Genomic DNA, 19,979 nt, shown 5'->3' on the forward strand with positions numbered 1-19,979 from the left:
ATAAATTTGTATTTCTGTAATGTCATAAGTATGATGATGATTTTAAATACTTACATTGAACACTTCAATGTAATTATTAGGACTTTTATAATCAAAAGGTCATTGGTTTGAAACTTAATTACAAAACTGGCTGTCCTGGCTGAGATTTTTTATAATTTTCCTCAGTTTCTCCAGGTAAATACATAATTTCATGTCTTATAAAAGGCTATAACAGTATTCTTCTGCACCCTTCTCAACTTAGCATTTGTAATTAATTACTCGATCAATCGTAAGTTTTTATGTTTTTAAATATTTTGAAAACTCGGGTACAGTTGACTGTCCCAGGTTATTTTGAGTTGTGTAAAATTGTAAACTGCATCATGTTTATCAGTTCAGCACGAATAATTCTGAAAGAAATCGTAAATAATCACTGTTTCACGTGCACTTACAACCTCTGTTTTCTACACTGAAGATGGGAGGCAATATGATCCTCCACAGTATTGGTTACTACCTACTGGACTGTGTGGCATCAAAACCCAGCAGACCGCACAATCAGCGTATTCGCAAAGGTGGCTGTCTTCTGGTTTGTAGTGCCATGAAGTATAGTGGAAGTTTACCAATGTTCCAGAGATCGTTGCTGCCCCCATCATCAGGGCAGTAGAGGCATCAGAGACCTCTGGAACTTTTTCATGTTCACTTCTGTGGGAACCTCAGGTCCTACGATGTATCCACTGTCGTGAATGTCTTAGAACTGATTCTTTCTCTCTTTTTTTCTGTTATATTATTGGAGATGCGTATCTGCCATAATTTATTGTCATGCTAGGGTAAAATATTACCGAATGTGTGTGCAGAAACACGTATGCTTCTCAATATAAATACATTTCAGTTTTATAATCCTGTATCGCTGGCCAGATCTGCCTGACGTCTTTTTTTTAATTCTGCAATGTGGGCCTGGTGGTCTTGATCACTGACTTAATAGGGTCACAGAACATCTGAGATGAGGTATAAGATGACAGTTACTTATATTTTGAAGTAGGTATGTTTGAAGATTCTGTCGAGTATTCACGTGGAGAAACTGAGGAAAACCTTGAAGAACATGCATTGATATCGGATTCTCCATACTGGGTGCCTGCCCATGTGCAAGATAGATGGATTATTGCTGGTGTGTCAGTCTCTTGGGTATTTTGATAGGGATTTTATTAGCTAACGGAAAGGGATCAAAGAACACTAGAACTTGTGTGTACATAGTAGGCTTAATAAAGAGGAGGCTCAGAGAAAAATACAATTATGAGAATTATCTCATTTTGCTTATTAAAGTACAGGGGTGTCAAGATACCATTACGCTCCCTGTCAGGTGGAGGTCCATTCTGTGCATTATATCGCCATCATCCACTGCCATAGTTAATGTTGTCAGAGTGTGCTGGGCTCTGTATGTTGAGGGACGGTAGAAGTTTGATCTTGCTTGCTTGGCTGCCTGTGTTCTTGATATAGTGCCCTCCTGTGACTTGCGCAATGTGTAGTAGCCCATTCTGCCATCATGTTTGATGTATGATGCCTGGAATATAAGATGTGGATTTGTTAAAACAGCGATTGGTACCAGATGCTTGCATGCTGTGCGTATGTCTTTAAGTATTTACGTTGATATTAATTTTTCCTGACGAAGAAGTGGACTTTGATACCATAAAATATTTCAGTAAAATTTGATATGTTTTATAAAATTTAATTTTTAAAAAAAAGTACTAAAATTGTAAGGGGGAGAGGAAAAAATAAATAAATGTAAAAAAACCCTAGATTTTGACAGATACAAATTTTATGGTTCGTAATATTTATCCTTTTATTTTCATTTACAGTGCATGTGATCACTTTAAGAACTGCAACCAGAGTTCTAGGTATTGCATCCAGATTAATTATTAATAACATTAAATTTGTGTCATTTTGTGTCTATGTAACATATGCTTTGGCAGTGTGAATAGTTGTTAGGTTATTTAATACCAGTTATTAACTTCAGAATTGAGACTCTTGGCTTGCAGTCATTTCAGAATATCCGAATATCTCGTCTCGCCCACAGATAAAATAATGCTAAGCCCTCTCCATAGTGGCTCATGTCATTCCACTTGTGTGCCTTGAAAGCAATAGTGTTGGTTCCTAACCATTAAGTGTGATGTTAAAAATATAATTGTTTTAATGGAGCACTGTTCAGAGAAGTTTAATATCAACATAAATGCATTTTGTAAAACAAAGAGATCACTACTGTGAGATTTCAGGTTATCACAGTGGTGAGTATGAAGATGGCTGTCGTCAGTGATGTTGCCCCATGTAATCTTGTAGAAATTTACTGCGGTTTCATAGATGCTTACTGTCTCCATCTTATATTCTAAGACAGCCATATGCACTAAATATAGTAACATTTATAGCTATTGGCACTAAATGAACAGGTAAGGCATTTTGCTTTAGCATGTGGACAGGGCGATGCACTTAAGTTTCTGGTGCACTGCATGGATCAGTTTATGCCTGTGTCACACAGTCTGACGATGTAACATTGCGTACATGTAGGGCAGATTATGGAAGACATACTGTTTCTCTAATTAAGCTGGTACTACTGATGCTACCAGAGTCTGCTATACTGAAATTTAAATTCCTGTTTATTACAATAGGCATGACAAATATTATCTAAGATTGAGGTATTATTTGAAGTAGTAATACATCCCATGGAGGAATATTTTCTCTAAACCTTTGCATTCCTGATTCTGGATAGCGGCTGGATGACTGGTGTTATGTTCTTGCCTGAGTAGGGGTTTTTATATTTGTCAATCTGTCCGTATTGGTACCGGTACCTATCCAGTGAGAAAAGAGGGAAGATCATAAAGTTGATTGCTTATCTTGATCTAGTGCTGATGTTAAGAATCCATGGAATTCTTTCATACATACCCCCTTGTGGCATGTTTGCTTAGTTTGGCAGTTGTTTACCTTTAATCTTTGTGGTCCACTTCTCAACAGCATCACATCAATTATGTAATCCCCAGAACCAGAGTTTTAAAAAGAAATTACAGTAGTTCTAACACTAGCAACAACAAAAATAAATACATATAATGCACATAAAATCTCAGGGAAGACACTGCTTTGGATATTCGGGTTTAGAATTAATGATAAATATTGGAGAAACAGGATGTTAAAAGTGGTGACTTTGCAAATGGGCTGCAGTCTGTGAGAGGATCTGTTGAAAATCTTTATGAACATGATCACAGAACTTTGGGTTGCCTAAAAGCTTTAAATGAAGTATGGTGTACACTGGACCAGTATGAACTCATTATGTCCAGAAGCTTTCATAATAATACCCTCATCCCTTGTGCTACCAAAGTCTTGTTAAAATTTGTTCTCTAGTTTCAGAGATGTTTTATGCATATGAACACATTCTTCCACTAATGTGTTGATTTCGTGCAAGGAACACCTAATTCAAGCTGTATTTAATATTACTAACTGAACATCTTGTACATGAAGGCTCCTTTGTTTGACTAGGTTGTTGATACATCGCAGAAGTGATCTGCACCAATGGACTGTACCCCCTCCACCTAAGGTAGTTACCATTCATTGATATCAGGCAGATTGTTTAATGTTTGGTGTTCAGTGTACGCATGCACTGCGTCTCATACCTGAAATTTGGAATGTGCTCTTAGATGGCTAAGTGAATCTGGAGCCAGTCCGGAATGCAGTCTAATTATATTTTGCCTTTAGTTTTCCATATTAGTGGAAGAGTGTGATATTACTAAAATTGTGGTTGAAGTATGCAGAGGCCAGAATAAAAATTTCCTTGCCCCTACTGGTGATTGTACTTTGATCATCCAGTCTGTAGTTGACACTGTACTGAGCTACCCCAGCTCCTATATATTCTTCATTTTTGTTAAAATTTTGAATGTGGTGCTTTGGATTTTAAAAGATGCTGAGTATGCCATACAACAATAAAGTCAGATTAATGTGCATTGTGATTTATATGTTAACTAATACAGAAAAAGGGTGCTTGGTTGATTCACAGGGTTCTGGGTTGAGTCCCTTGTCAGATCTGTGTGTGGATTTTGCTACTCACAGTCAGCCTTCAGCTGTGCAAAAGATAAAACCTTATGCAAGTGAAACATACCATCTAGGCCCCCACCTTGGTTCAAAGTCTGTGTTAAGCTGTGTGCCCATTCTGCTGATCATCATTTTCATAGTCACTTGTCACTGGGGTTAATAGAATCTGCCTTATGAGAGTGTGTCCTCAGAATGGATTCTGGACTTGGGGAAAAGCACTGATTAAAATATTATTTGTTTTCTGAATGGAGGTCATTTTACCAGGCCATATTCATTTAATCATATTGAAATTATTAACTGTGCTGGAATGGAATGTGAAAACAGCTGAAGTAATTTTCAGTAAAATATAAGCCATAAAATACTTTTATGTGACAAACACAATAGAATAAATAGAACAGTAGTAAAAAAAATCCTGGTTGCAGTATTCTTGACATGAATCTGGTCTTAATTTTTTTGTTTTTAAAACTTGTCAGTGATGATAGCAAATTTTTTGTATTTAACTATCAGAGGCAACGAATAAATATACAGGGTTATTCAAAATTTCCTGACACATTATAAAAAATCACTAGACTTGAATGGTGCAATGGATGGTTACATAGGACATGCTGATAGAAAGAGAAACTCTACAAGTTTATTTACATACCTCATAAATGCTCTACGTGTCCGCCCTTTGTGACGAGGCAGACGTCAAGCCGATAATCCATTTCCGCCCAAACCTGCTGCAGAATGTCACTATCGATTTGTGAGATGGCAGCGATGATTCGTCTTCACAGTTCAGGCAGATCCCGTGACAGAGGCGGTACAAAGACCTGGTCCTTAACGTACCCCCATAAAAAAAAGAAATCACATGGCATCAGGTCAGGTGATAGGGGTGGCCAACGAAGCAGCGCATGGTCATTGGCAGTCTCGTCCACAGCTACCTCAGTCAGCATTTGCCACAACGTTGGATCGGACACATGGCTGCCAATAACCATGCGCTGCTTCGTTGGCTACCCCGATCACAAGATCTGACGCCATGTGATTTTTACCATGTATGTCTCTACCATAGCTCAGGTGGTCGGTTGCTTCTTGCTCTCCATGAAGGCTCAGTTTACTACCAGGGCAGTCTCATTGTGGTGGACAACATATTCTCCGTGCCCTGTAGGTTTTCTTTGTTTTTTTAGTGTTAATATTGTTTCAGCATTGCTCCACATTCATTCAATGATCATATGGGGTATGGGTGTGGGATCCTTTGGGGTCGGGGCCACAGTTCCACAGAGACAGTCTCGCCCCATTGTAACAGTAAATAAAATAACGTATGAATATATGGATCTCTGCACTTATGAATGAATGCTTTTGTTATGGGTAAATGAATGCATCTTTGTAGATTGTGCATTTTTCTGTAGTTATTTTTGTATTTTGTGTTGGTTTAGAGGAATGGATGTTGTATAAATTTATTTATGCCTTAAGTTTTATACTCTTTTATTACTTTCTTAAAAGCACAATGAATACATATATCATATGTAAAGGCATGTTACTGGTATAATATTGAAGATACGTAGATTTAAATTTGCTTTACGCATTTTTGTACAGATATGTGAGTAATAGCGTTCTGAATGCCTGTTGTGTTTGTGAAATTTGTGTAATTTTTGTGTTCATCAAATAAACCAACATAGTGTTTAATGCAAGTAGAAAATTGCAATTTTTCAATTAGGTTAATAATTTTTGTAGTATTCTGGATTGAAAATGAAGTCAATACAGGCATTACTACAAAATATCTGTTTCATTTTTAATTTTATCCATACTTATATACTTTATGAATTTTTTAACGCAACTTATGTGTATTAGGCTATCATGAATTATTGAATTTTGTTCACTAATTAATTAATCAATCAGTTATTCAATTCTTTGGTGTTTATACCAGAAGGATCAAGTCGACTATAACCAATGCTCAACACCGGACATGATAATAGCCATTACCATTCACCTACCATTTCACTTTGCTTTTGAAATGGTTTCTTCAGCAAACTTGTGTGTGCACTTCTTCTAGGCTGCATGTCTGCCCTCTTGATATTCATCATTTTCTGTATTAACACTGTGTAATGTCCTCAGCAGCTCACTTTGTACATCTTTAGCACATATATTTTTCCAGCGCACTTTGTTTTCAGACATTCACTGTTTGTGTGTTTCTTTCAAATTGTTAGTTCGTATTTCGTAACGATACAAAGCAACTAAAAATTGTTTTGTCTTCTATGTTTTAAAGCAAGATGGGGATGCTGTGATTGAAGTATTTTACATAACTCACAATTGTAGCTTGTAAACAACGCTGCATGTTATGCCTGACTCATGAAACTCTTTATTATTGATACGGTGAGCCCTTGCAGTAGTGTGTGAATATTTTGTATCTGGTTCAACATATAGCATGCATAGGGAACAATAAGTGCATGCAAAATGTTAGTCTGAATACCTTAAGTGAAGAGACCACTTGGGAGATGTAATATTGTTTTTGTGTGTCTTGATGTATCTTTAAAGTGTGTCCACCCAGAAGAATGAGCAGTTGATGTTTTTAAATGTCATATACAAATTGAATAATAGCTTTTGATTCACAAAATATTTTTCTAGTGACACCTGTGATCTGGTGTTACTTTGAAATATGTATTCTCTTTCTTTAATTGATTGATGGAAGGGGTCGTTGCGTTGGTCATTTTGAGGGGCAGCCCTGTTGACATCATGTCAGTATTTCACTTCTCACAACTGATATTCATTTATACAGCATTCACAGAATTATCGTGTCTGGTGTTTTCGTTGTGCATATCCTGGGAATGTCTGTTTTGTAAACATTTTCAATCCAGGTTGTTTGTGTCTAACTGTTAAATGTACTACAGTCATCTCTCAATTATCTGTGGTGCATCAGGAAGATAAACTGTAGATAGTATAAGCAATGTTGCGAAATGTGTTCATGTTTATAAAATATTTTTATTCTTCCCTCTTTCAGAGATAGTAAAAATTAATTTCTTGGAATCTGTGTGGGTCAAGATATCATGTTTGTTATTTATCATTGCTGTTTCAACAGCGGGCATTATACAGTGTCAAAATCACTGCAGTTTAGTAAGCTACTTTTCCTTCTCAGATACCATTACTGTGTCATTTTCATGATATAGCGAGCATTCTGGTTTTGTCATTTTGTTTTCAGTAAGTCTTCTGTTGGCTTTTGCCAGCAGTTTTGGGATTCACCAATCAGAACTTAAAATTTATATTTTTCTCAAGCGTCCAGTTATTATAAATTTTTTCTTGACAGTCATGGCATGACAAAAGTGTCAAAACCTTCACATTTTGAAAATTATGGTTGCTGTATTTATACCAGTTGTTCCTGGTGGAAGACCCAGGATTTTATCTGTGGCAGTCCTAGTGCAAATGTTTTTTTTGTATGTTTTTGTGTTTTTGAATCTGGATAATTGGGAGTTGGCTGTTCATGATAATATTATTTGGCTGAATTATTGCTGTTTTTTTCTTCCAAGAACCAGGAAATGTGGAAATTGCACTGCTTATACAAGTCTAAGAACTTTTGTTTGACCATTGCACTTTATTTACCTCTTATTTATTGGGTATCATGCTGACAGTGTTTGAGGAGCTCTAAATTTGTGTTGATTTGTATGAGTTATTTTTTTGTTTAAACATTAACATTTTTTAAGATGACTGTTTTCTGGGTTGTTGTGCTGTGTAGTGTGGTAGAAGTTTGTTCATGTTGAGGAGTGCTAGCTGCCTCCATTATCAGAGCAAAGCACCTCTGAAACGTCAGTAAACTTCTGCCAGACTAAAACAGCCCAGAAGAAATCTGTCCTGAATGAACAATTGTTTTGGGGGGGCAGTTCTTTTGCTTGTTTCCTTTACCTTGAAAGTTTGACTTCTGCCCATTTGAATGTGCTGTTGTAGCACTTTCATGAAGCAAATAAGGAAAGCCATGTAAAACCTGAGGTCAAGACAGGTGGATCCTGGGCCAGATTTTTAGCTGAAATTTCCCAAATATGAAATGGGAGTACCAGCCTTGGTATTTGTTTGTCACGTAGTGACCTCTCATATTGCCGTCACTGTTAACCAATGTCTGTGGTCCTCTATATTCATAAATAAGTGTTTCTATTTATTTTACATTTGTGTATGAGATACAATTACCACACTTCCTGTTCTGCTTGATATTCAGTGTATTTTGAGTTTATTTGGTTTGGAACACTGTTTAGCTGTTGGACTGTGCGTTTATATTTAGAGTATCACTGGCATATAATTTTGCTGGTGACAACAATATATTTGTGCTGAAATATTATTTAGATCATTTCTGTTGGTTAAAAATTCGTAAATAACTTTTTTTGTATAAAATAATTATAAACTGGTATAATGTCAAAGGGAGAAACCATTTGGTAGGTCTAAGCATAGATGGAAGTGTAATATTAAAATGGATCCTAAAGAAAATGATTCTGATCATATAAAGTTGAACTGACTCAGGACAGGGATCAGTATTGACTAGTATGATGATTGTGATGACCTTTCAGGTTCCATGACAAAATTCCTTAATTTTCTGAAGTACTCGGTTTTTCTGCACACCAATTTTAACACATGCGACATGCAGAAAAACCAAGAATTCAGAGTAAGACACTGGGATGCTACACTGCAGACTTGCTGAATAACATAAAAGCAATGAGACTTTAGGTTCTCACAGTAATGAGTAAGAAGTTGGCTATTATCTGGGATTTACGCTAGCCTGGTATAAAGACTTACTGACTTTTCAGAGGTGCTTACTGCCTACTAGACTAAACAGCACAAGATCCCAGAAAACAGCCATGTTCAAAATAAAAGTGGGCGCTTTACTATGAAGTATATTCAGCTAGTTATTTAGTTGCTGGATTAATTTATTAGTTAATTACATAAAAATGTGATAACTCACATTCTCCCATTTCATTATCATTCTGCCAGTGCTTTATCACCAACTAAGATATCTGTGACGGGCCGTGCCACCCACCGTATTGCCACAACCTTAGTTCTCAGTTGGGGCTTCACATGTAATCCAGGACTTGACTACAGTCAGAAATACAGAGCCCTGACAGAACCCGACTAAAGTTCTGTGCTGTTTGTCATTTTTAGTTGACATTAAATTTGCAGGTTCTTGGCCAGCATATCCTCGGACATCAAGTCCAATGGCTTGAAATTATCTTTCATTGACATTTTCACTTTTTGGCTGCGTCTTCAGTTCTAATTCCATTCACTGCTACACTGAACTATAAGTTTAAAGATATGCATATTTGTTCTTTATATACTTTTTAACACTAATGAAAAAAGAGCCGGGATAGCTCAGTCAGTATAGTGACTAGCTACGGGCTGGACGACCGGGGTTCGATCCCCGATGGGGGCAGGATTTTTCCTCTAGCCTCTGCGTCCAGACCGGCTCTGGGGCCCACCCAGCCTCCTCTACAATGGGTACCGGGGTCCTTTCCCGGGGGTAAAGCCGGCCGGGGCGTGATGCTGACCACTCACCCCCATCTAGTGCCGAGGTCAAGGAAGAGAGGAGCTATACCTCCTCTCACCCCAAACGCCTACATGGCGTATAGTGGGACAAACTTTACTTTACTTTTACACTAATGAAAAATAATAACAATAATGCTTTGATGCTAAAAACAAAATTCTCATTTAGACATGCTGTTTTTTTTTCTGACTTAATGTTCATTATTTGTCAATGTCAATTTAATGAAATATTTGCCATCGTGTTTAGAACTGATGCGCTGAACTGTTAGGCTTAAGAACATACCTCTCAAGTCTGTCTTTGATACACTAAGTATATACTATAATAAAAACTGAATTTTTTCAAAATTATGAAATATGAATGAATCGTATTAAAATATCCACTCAGGATACAGTAATAACAGTAAAGCACAAAATAGCATTGTAAGTTTTATAAGTGATATTATTTCACACTCCATCAGCTAAAACATGTTCATGTTAGTTTTGTTTTGTTCGATTTACTGTGATAGTAGCTTTTCTCAGTATATTTGCTAGCCATCAAGCCCTATTGCGACAAGTTCTCCTCGGCGTTACACAGCCAGTGATCCCAGCACTCGGCCAAATATTGAAGAGGTGAGTTCATGCATCATAGCCAGTGATTCAAGGAAATGGGGCACATGCTTCCTCCTCTGAAACCCTGCAAAAACTGCAGAAATTTCAAAACTGACTAACCAAAGATGTTTGTAATTTCTCTCAATGACTGTATTTGTTACTGGATCTCTTCTGTCAAAACTTGTAGAGGTATTTTAAAAGGCTCTTCACTTTGATTTCTGGCTTCGTACTACATTATATTAGAAAGGCTTTTTTTCCATTATTTATTTTAATGGTTTAACCTTTAATGCCTTTATTTTGTTATATTCTCTTTTTGTTGTCTTCCTGCACATAAGTTTCTGATGGCTGTAATTAGTGTTTATTAGTTCCTTCTCTGGTACACTGGGCATATAACATCCAGTCCTTTGCTGGCAGAATCTTCAAACATGACTGAGTTTTTAAATTCAAAATTGATATTACCAAAGTAATTGAGGACTAGTTCTTTGATATAATGATTATCTTTGTATTTCCAAGTTCTTGTATAGTTAATTTACTGTCTAGGAGTGTCAGAAGCGTCGGAAAAAGAACGGTGCACTGTTGACATGAAATCACCAAGGATAAGGAAAGAGGTATTCATTTCTAAATCTTTATTTTCCTGTCTCCTGTAGCATTCAAAGGGAGTGATTGTGGGTCTAGTGGCTGAGCACATTTTTTTTAAATTCTGGCAGTATCTGCTTCACATTTTGGGTATTTAGACTGGAATTTTCTGTAGATTTTTTTTATCAGGACACAATGTTTAAAAAGTCTTGTATTTTTCTTATTCAGTCTTTAAAAATCATTAGATATTTTTTTATAAATAAAATAAGATGGAGCCTCATGAGAAGGTTTGGCTGTTTGTAAGGTCTGTGAATTATTTATGACAGGAATTTAACTCTGTGGTGGTAGAACATGGAGGTCTATTGCTAGTAATACAGAATTCCATCATTGGATACAGGCCCAAGTCAGTTCCTCACGCAGCCTCAACCTTGGTCTCGTATTTATTCTATTGGTGTTCTGCTACTTTGCAAAAAGCTTGATAAAAAAAAGATACAGTCCATAAAATCATAAGTTTCTCATAATAACTAAATACATTGACAAATGCAATGCTGCAGACTTTTTCTACCTCCTTCATCAGACATTGTAATTGGTCCCTGAATTATTTCAAGCAATTGGTTCAGTCAATATGGACTCTAAAACTTTGTTCACATCAGTCCCTGATAACAGGGTTGCAAATATCTGATAACCCAAGAAGATTATTTCAGGCAGTTCTTAAGTTATTCAGCTGATATCTAGCAACAAAATTCTATTTTGAAGCCGATTTATCAGACATGTTTAAATCATATTATTTTCCTTTGTTCTTGATTCAGTGGCTGTAATCCATGCGTTCATGTAGACCTGTGGACTAACATCTAGCATGCTAAAGCTTGCATTATTTCAGGTATTGGCTGCATGGAAAGAGAAGTTTGGACCATGATCTGAATTGTGGTGCCATGTAGTACTGAGGTTAGTTACCAATGTTTCAATCTTCTACTCTGAAGATGGAGGCACTATTCCTCTGAAGCATTGGTAACCACCTACAAGACTGCATGAAATTCAACACAGAAGAACATGATCCACATTTTCACCCTTGTGAGAACCTCAAATCTCATTGCAGATGCTTGTTGCATGATGCATTACTTTGTGTTACCTTGAATTTGTATTTTATTTGTATGTACCTGTATTGTAGCTCATTTGTTTCTATTAATATAGCATGAATTTTACTCCATTATTCCAGTGATGCCATCTGTTGAGTAAGTACTATATTTCAGATGATGTAGAAAAGGATAACTTTTAAATTTATTGTTAGATGTCATGCTTTAAATCTCCTTTTTCCTTGAGATAGGAACATTTACTTTGGATGTTGTTGTTAGCTTGATCCGAAAAATTATATGGTGCTGTTTTGGAGGCTGGCTGTGTGTCTGTGCAGCAGACTTGTATGCAATAGATATCCAGTTTGAATCTTGTCAAGAGTAACCGATTGATACAATTCTCTTCAATCCTCCTAGACGAATTCTGGGATAGTATGAAATAAACCGAGTTCTTTTGCCACCATTCCAAATCAACTATGCATAATCGCATTACTTCTGATTCCATGTTACTTAAAGTGTCTAAATATTCCATGAATCTATTATTATACCTACAAAGTTAAAAATATGTTTGTTTAATAATTTACTTTGTTTGTTAGGTTTATTGAAATATTCTTTTTGTTAGCTTATTTAATGGCATCTTATCTGTACAGGTTACCTAATATTATATGGGAATATTATTATGATTGATGAACTGGAAAGGTTGTGAAAGAACGTTGTAGTTGACTTTTTCACAGTACTATCCCAGCATTTGTCTGTTGGGACTAGAGAAGGGCACAAAAGTCCTGTCATAACTGGCCTTGAGGCTAAGAACTGAAATTGGAATCTCAGTGTGAAGCAGGAGTGCCAATAATTTAACTTCAGTCTGGTTGTTTAAATATTAATTTTGTGATGTCTCTTCATGGATATTAATTAGCCCTTGAATAAGTTGCATAGCTTAAAATTTACCATGATCTTCTCCCCCTATATCCCTCCCAGTACATACACGTCCTGTCATATCGATGCTGCGTGACCTTGGGATGTGATCTAGAAGTATAACGTAGCTGATTAATGTGACAATTTGTGTGTTGATGCAGAACTTATTAACATGCCGTTATGAGTATATTACTATTTTTTCAATTAATAGTAAACATCAGTTATGATATTAATAACAGTAATGTGTTTTAATGTAACTTTAGTAATGTTTTAGTGTTTTGAAAATTTTCTTTGAAACTACAGTTAAATTTTGTTTTGTATATGTGTTACCCTTTTCACTGTTTGCGAATAAAAAATATCATTCAGCTTTGTATTGCACTTGTCACAACTTGAACTTAAGTTTTTTACAGCACAGATCCTTGAAACAAAAAACCATCGTCACAGTACTCTCTTTATGCATCAGAACTGCTCTGCCCGCAGTACACGGCACACTTTTCTGCATGACAGAAATATTCCATCTTCTACTGCAAATGAGTTCTGTAGCTTGTCTTCTGTTTATACTTAATATTGCATTTGTGACGTGTAGATAGTAAGCCATTAACATCGGTGAATTGTAGTTTTACATTTTTTTATATAGAAATCAGTACATAACTTTGCATTATATATATGTGTGTTAAGTGTTTTGTTGCTTTTGTACAAAAATGTATACAGAATGTAGACATGTTTGGTGCTAGTGTTTTTCATGTGTGGTAACATGTATTTTCACCATACATTTTAATAACATACGGAGTTATTTTGGTTACAGTTATATCAAGTTGGTAACATTGCAGCCACTATTTGTACTACAATTGCTATGTATTATTTAGATGTACAAGGGTCTATTTATCACAGTATTAAAATAACAGGGATGGATGTAGTTCATTATTTAATTTGCAAATGGCAGAAGTGTATAATATTAAAAAAAGTTTGCTTGTGTGGTGGACATGCTAGATGACGCTGAGAATCAGAATTGTGAATATTGTCATTGCTCCAGTAAAGAAACAACTATTGATAATTAAATTACATCTGTTCAGAGAATTATATCAGTATCTTGGAATGTTTTGTTAAAATATTTTATTTGTACATTTTGTTAGCAACTTATGACTTTCAGTATTTGAAAACTGTTATCACACACTGAAACCATTTAGTCTGGAAGTGACTTTTCTGATTAGTAGCATGTAAAGAGTCCATTTCTGTGCAAGAAAAGAAAGGTGGATTCAGAGAATTCTATAAATGTTTGAGGTCCTCTGTCAGATTTCATTTAACAGAAGAATGATATTCAGTATATAGAGACCACAAAATATAGATTCAAACAGACAAATTAAAACTGGAACTGGTTTAGTGAAATTGCATTAAGAAAATCATGTTGCAGTCCATTGTCATCTTGAGTCTGACAGTTTTGAACTCAGGCATGTAGACCTGTTAGAGGGTCATATTTTATGATAATTTGACCTCAAAGGGTGGACACAACACAATAACTCAGGTGCTCATGTTATGGAGAATTGTTATTTTGAGGTCATGTGAAGGTATATGTATTGTTGTTGATGTGAATTGCACTTCCTTGTTTATGCTGCTTTCATTCAAGACTTAATTACAATTACTTTATCAGGCTTAAGTTTATAATGTGTTGAATATACAGAAGATGCATGTTGTATATTTGTTTCAGAGTGATGCCTCCCCTTCTCCTCGCTTAGCTCTCAGACACATCACTACTAGCAGTTCTAGCACAGAGTGTGTGCCATCTGGTCTACATTTGAAGACTGATGAAGCTGTTCCAGCATCACTACCTGCCTCAAGGATCATTCCTGGAGGCAGTGTAATGGGTGCTGTAGAAGCTGCCTTGACAACAGCCCAGATATTGGCCACAGCTGCTCTCCAGGCAGAGGCAGAGGGTACGGAACCAGATGATGACAGACTGTCTGAGTTTCTTGACTCTCTGCCAGCGGATGGTACCAAAGAGACGGGTGAGGATGGGTCCCGGCCTACCACTCCTGTCAGCTCCTCTAGTGATGGTGATCGAGGAGATGCTGAAAAGAGGAAGGACAATAGTTCAAATGGCAAGAAGACTCACTGGAAGAGCCAGAGTGTGGGTGAGGTAGTCGACGTGCGGCGCTCGAGCGGAGGAGAGGAAGGCAGTGTGGAAAATGCCAACTTCAGTCAAAACAGAGAACTCTGGCAGCGAAGAGCAGCATCACAGTCACAGTTAGAATCTTCAAAATCAATAGTCAAGAGTTTTCGATCCAATCAAGAGTTCTGGGAGATGCGTCAGAAGCACACGCCTGATTTAGTGATGGATCTTCCACTTCTTGGTTCATCTAGTCCTAAAGAAGCTGGTGGCAGTAAGAAGTCCCTGTCTGCAGTATCTTTATCCTCACTGTCATCGTCGTCGTCATCTGGAGAGGAGGAAAACTTGACTGCGGAGACTGTCATAAGTCCAACGGGCCCAGAAAGTCCAGATATGACAACTGCAGCAGAACGATTTGCCAAACAGAATCAGTGTACACTTAAGAAGAACACCAAGGCCTCGCATGGCGCCTCTATTGATGCTCAGACACAAACCATGAAGGCTGCCACTAAGCGATCAAAATTCGCTGCCTCATCAGCTGTTGCCGCCACGGAAATGCCCGACAACGATTTGCAGATTCCTGCCGATGTTATCAAGACGAGCGACAACGATAATCTGAAACCATCCAGTGACACCAAGAACCAATCCACTGAATCAGAATTGGTGCCAATAAGGAGTCCTGGACCTCAGAGAACAGCAAAGATTGGAGGAGGGAAATTTGGTCAGAGTGGCCCCTTGTTACAGGTGGCTGCTGTGTCATCCTTCAAACCTCAGGTTAAGGTGAAGCCGCAGATCTTGCGTAAACCAGTTCTACCGGTCCCCCATCCCCACCACACTCAACCATCACCTGAACTCGTGCACAAGGAGAAAACACAGGAGCAGATGAACTGAATGGCCTCGGTGCTCCACCTGTCATGTTTCAATTATTTTATAAGACTGATTTTATTTAGCACCTGTTGGAAGTGTCTTTATAGAAAAGTTGTTTTATGAATAAAAACAAGAGTGCGTTTTTGAATTTCAGTGACAAAACTGTAATTTTGTATAAGCTGTACTATTCTCTATATATTGTGACAGTGTTCCTTTCCATAAAAGGGTATGATACAAAAAAATGCACTGAAAATGTTTCTCTTGATGTGATACAGGTGAATTTTTGTATTGATAGGCCTACTATATTATTGGACATTATTATATGTTTTTATTTGTATGTTTCTTTAATGCTATAGAATATTTGTTTTCAGATATTGCTTATTTGTGTGAGTTTTTCTGTGAATATGATTGGATAAGTACAGGGAATTATATCACACACCATTCTGAAGTGTGGTAAATGTTAACAGAGATTCCAACTTGCCAAATATAATTATAAAGTGTGAGTATGTGGAATGTGGAATTTAAAGACTTTGTACAATGTAAATAAGTTGTTTTACAAGTCCTAAGCATTTAATCCATGATCTTTTTAATTATGTAATATGCATTTGTGTATGTCAGTTGATTTAAAATATTTTACAAATGTGTAATCACTATGAAAATGATTTTTTATATTATTCATAAGAATTGATTTCAGTGTGCACTATGGTTAATCTTATGATTTTGCATATATCATATGCAACTGTGCACAGTATCTTGGAATACACTTTGACTGCTGTTCCTATTGAACATCAAAGAAACATTGTCTTTTAGTCTTTTTATATTGGTAACAATGACTCCTTACACTTATCTCTCTTTCTGTGCTAATATGAAAACAGATGTCCGTATATTGTGATGCTATTTTATAATTTGTATTGATGAGAAGCCACAAATTTGTCTGTCAGCAGATGGCAGGATGGTTTGTTTTCAATGATATTATCAACAAAAGAGTACAGAACTAAAGTAACTGGATATTCTGAGCAAGGTATCTTGTTTATTGTATGGAAAGGGTTAGGATCTGTGTGGGGTGAAACTGAGCAAGACCGCTTACACTCACTATAAAGTCAGATGTTTTGTCATTGTGTGTGTTTGATGAATTCAGCTATTGAGTTCCTGTCTTTAGACATTAAAATTATAGATGATTTTAAATACATCACAGTGTAATATACAGTGGTAATAGAAAAATAATGTACAAAATTAATGTAACTGATGTAAATGTACCATTATGAGGAGTTTATGGTAACACAGGCTGGTATTTTTGGTTATAAGTTTCAAATAATTTTTTATCGAGATATTTTTAAAATCACTCTTTTATGTGTTCTTTGCACAAAGTGTTTTAAATGTATAACCTACAAAACTACTCTGTTGTTGGTGAAATTTGATATTGACAGTCAGACAAAAAGCTGTGGAGCTTAAGTTTATTTTCAAACTAATTTCTCAAATATTAGTCATCACGTACTGAATGGATACAGAACATAAAAAATAGATCTCCAAGAGATAATTTTTGCCTCTACAGCAGATTTTTGTTTGTAATAAACAAACGTAAAGACCAACAAGAGTTGCAGAATATCATTGAACCCATTTTGAAAATATGAATGTGTACCAGATTGGGGAATATCTACATTCTTGGTCTCTGTACAAAACACACTGCATCAAACATCTTGGAAAAAAAATTTATATCACAGGAATACATGACAAGCTGAAGATGATGATAGAATTTTGATAGTTTTGTGTTCATATATTATTGTTTATAAATTTACCTCCACTTCATCATATGTTTGAATGGGGTGGCATATAATTAATTACCAAGGACAGATTTACCTTTCTACATGTTCCTGACTGCTGAGGTCTGATTGAGTACCAGTAGATGACAAATATCACCCTGAACATGAACAATATTCTAAAGTGAAATTTCTTTTGACTGTACTCTCATGCAAGAAATCAGTTTACATTGTTTCTGATTAATTCAAAATATATTTCTTCATCACTATGTAATCAGAAGACATTTGCTTCCAGTTTACAATAAAATATATTGTATGCCTTACAGGAAAATTATAGCCTATGTTCATAAGATGGTCCATTGTAGTAAGCAAAGAATACATGTCTGTGCTTTATGTATTTAGGTATAAAGTCAAACATAGCTTTACATGTTCAAGAAACAAGAAAATGTATTAGTTTTTTATGAGACTTTTTCTTTGCATGTAGGTTGCAATGTCTAGCACAAATGACAAATAATGATGTGATGTACATTGTTTCCAAGGGGAAAATGTGTTTATTATGTGGTTGTACTGTACAGCAGTATCATGTTCATTCATACTACACATCTCTCTTCTTTATTACTTTTGCAGTCCTACCAACTGAAACATACTTCAGTGTGCAAATATCAGGAATTATGTGAAAACTCTTTCAGCAATTTTTTAAATGTATTTGTGATATGCAGTGTATAAATATTTTATATCATTATACTTCAAAGAAGAGTCAGAACTGGGGGGGAAATAACACCAAAGTTGATGTTTACTTGGTAGACTGGAGTTTTTGAGACTGATGTATACCGAAGGAATGTATTAGTGTTTAATTAATGGGGAGTAACAAATAAATGCATGAACTTATAATCCAAGGAAATTGCTTCCAGTTTTTCAGTATTATTCAGTGAAGATATTGTGCTTCATCCTAAGATGAGATTTTTTTCTATAAACAGTTTCTGAAAGAGCATAATTAATTGTTGCTGTGGTGTCAGCAGCTGCTCTTTGACATTTTTACCAATGTACTGTACTTTTAGTTTACATTACACTATACTTGTAAACAGTCGACAGTTGTAATTCATTACCAATGTCATAATAAACCACTAAAATTCTGTGAAGTCTTCAGGTTTTCATGCTGAACATTATAGGCAATTTTGTTTCTTATTCAGGAGAATATTGACCAATAGGAAATAGTGAATGACCCTATCATGAAACCATTTTCTCAGATTCAATGCATGTGGAACATCTGGTCAAAATGACCCAATCATTATTGTCATAAAATGGCTAATCATTTGTTATAAATTGAAAAGTACTGTAATCTGCAGTAGTGGTTGCCCCGCTTTCATGATGTTTTGTGTTGCTTAACCTGGCCTTTTGCAGGAAGCAGTACCTTAGCTCTGGTTAGTAAATATTTGTTTCATTAAAGATTGAAGATGCTGTACTGTAATGTTTTTTTTAATTTCAGTTGATAGATTAATAGAACAGAGTAAAATGCAAAGGACTACTTATTCCAAATCTTTATTTTGAATATTAAACAAAAATTCAAGTCAAATTATTTCTGCAACAAAAATGTTTTCTATACTTGATGAAAGACTCTTGGGTTATTCATCATTAACCTTTATGGGGATAAGACATTAGTATAACTGTAGATATCACAACAAAATGGTCCAAGTTTATGCATATCTGAGACCTTCCCAACAAACCAGATTGAAGAATATTAAGCTTTTCTACATAAAACGATTCAGTACATTTAAGTAAGGGGATTTTGAAAGTGTATGAAATTTCTTTTAAGGAACTGCTGATTGCCTTTCTCCTGATGGGTGTGTGCACACATTTTAAAAATTGGAGTTGACTGCTGGGATGTAAAATTAATGAGATTGTGAATTCGATAGTAGCTAACCTTTTTGGCGACAGCTTTTGGCAGTGGTCCCTACTATCAGATCGTTTTGTAGTAGTACCAAAATATTGTCCAATAGATGGTAGGACTATGTGTGTGTGTGTGTATGGCGTCATTCGGTGACTTTGTGGTCTTGGTTGGTAACGCGCTGTTGTATTGTGATTGATTGAGATAAGAATATAGCAGTAAACTGAAGATAATGTGTGTATTTCTAAATATAAGTTGTTGATTTTTTTTAGGATAATGTAATAGTGGTTGTTAGGTATTGTTTCGTACGAAATTACATTGCTGTGAATGCAACAGCTGGAGGACGTAGATGCAGGAATGAAATGTTTGGTTATGTGACTATTGACTGAATTACGTTAAGGAACCATAGTTGGTCGTTGCTGCGTTGGATGTTATTATTACGGTAAATACTCTGCAATGCATTTAGTTTTCTCACCATATGTCTTTCTTTTTTGCTTTTAGTATTGGCTAGTTATGGAACTAGCCATGTTGCGTGTGCCTGCAGTGGATTGTGTCAAATGTTTTTGTATACTATAGGAACTGTTATGAAGCCCTTTGTTAAGGTGTACGAATTTGTAATGTTTGCTTTAAAACCCCAAAATAAGACAGTAGCTGAAGTAATATCTTCAAAATATAAAAGCATTACA

General features: G+C 35.9%; 2 protein-coding genes across 11 annotated transcripts in view; both read left to right on the forward strand.

The window, feature by feature from the left end:
- LOC110826483 (SLIT-ROBO Rho GTPase-activating protein 1) overlaps positions 1-18,547 on the forward strand; it is a 127,691-nt gene extending 109,144 nt beyond the window's left edge. For all 5 annotated transcript variants that reach the window (XM_087343030.1, XM_087343031.1, XM_087343032.1 and 2 more), the window contains one exon: positions 14,386-18,547. In XM_087343030.1, coding sequence (XP_087199156.1) covers positions 14,386-15,675 — 1,290 coding nt within the window. In that variant the 3' untranslated portion in view covers positions 15,676-18,547. The remainder of the gene's footprint in view (positions 1-14,385) is intronic.
- Positions 18,548-19,417: 870 nt separating this feature from the next.
- Positions 19,418-19,979, forward strand: part of Kpc1 (Kip1 ubiquitination-promoting complex subunit 1) — a 65,942-nt gene continuing 65,380 nt past the window's right edge. For 4 of the 6 annotated variants that reach the window (XR_002542064.2, XR_002542065.2, XM_022057180.2 and 1 more), the window contains exon 1: positions 19,419-19,735. The gene's annotated coding sequence lies outside the window, so the exon portion shown is untranslated. Of the gene's footprint in view, positions 19,736-19,979 lie in introns of all 6 variants that reach the window. The other 2 variants (XM_087343037.1, XM_022057181.2) reach the window with 2 other exon arrangements.

This window comes from Zootermopsis nevadensis, unplaced genomic scaffold, assembly GCF_977971745.1.
Source record: "Zootermopsis nevadensis isolate Lab colony 2312 unplaced genomic scaffold, Znev_1.0 Znev_ptg000004l, whole genome shotgun sequence".
In the NCBI taxonomy this organism is placed as follows: Eukaryota; Metazoa; Arthropoda; class Insecta; order Blattodea; family Termopsidae; genus Zootermopsis; species Zootermopsis nevadensis.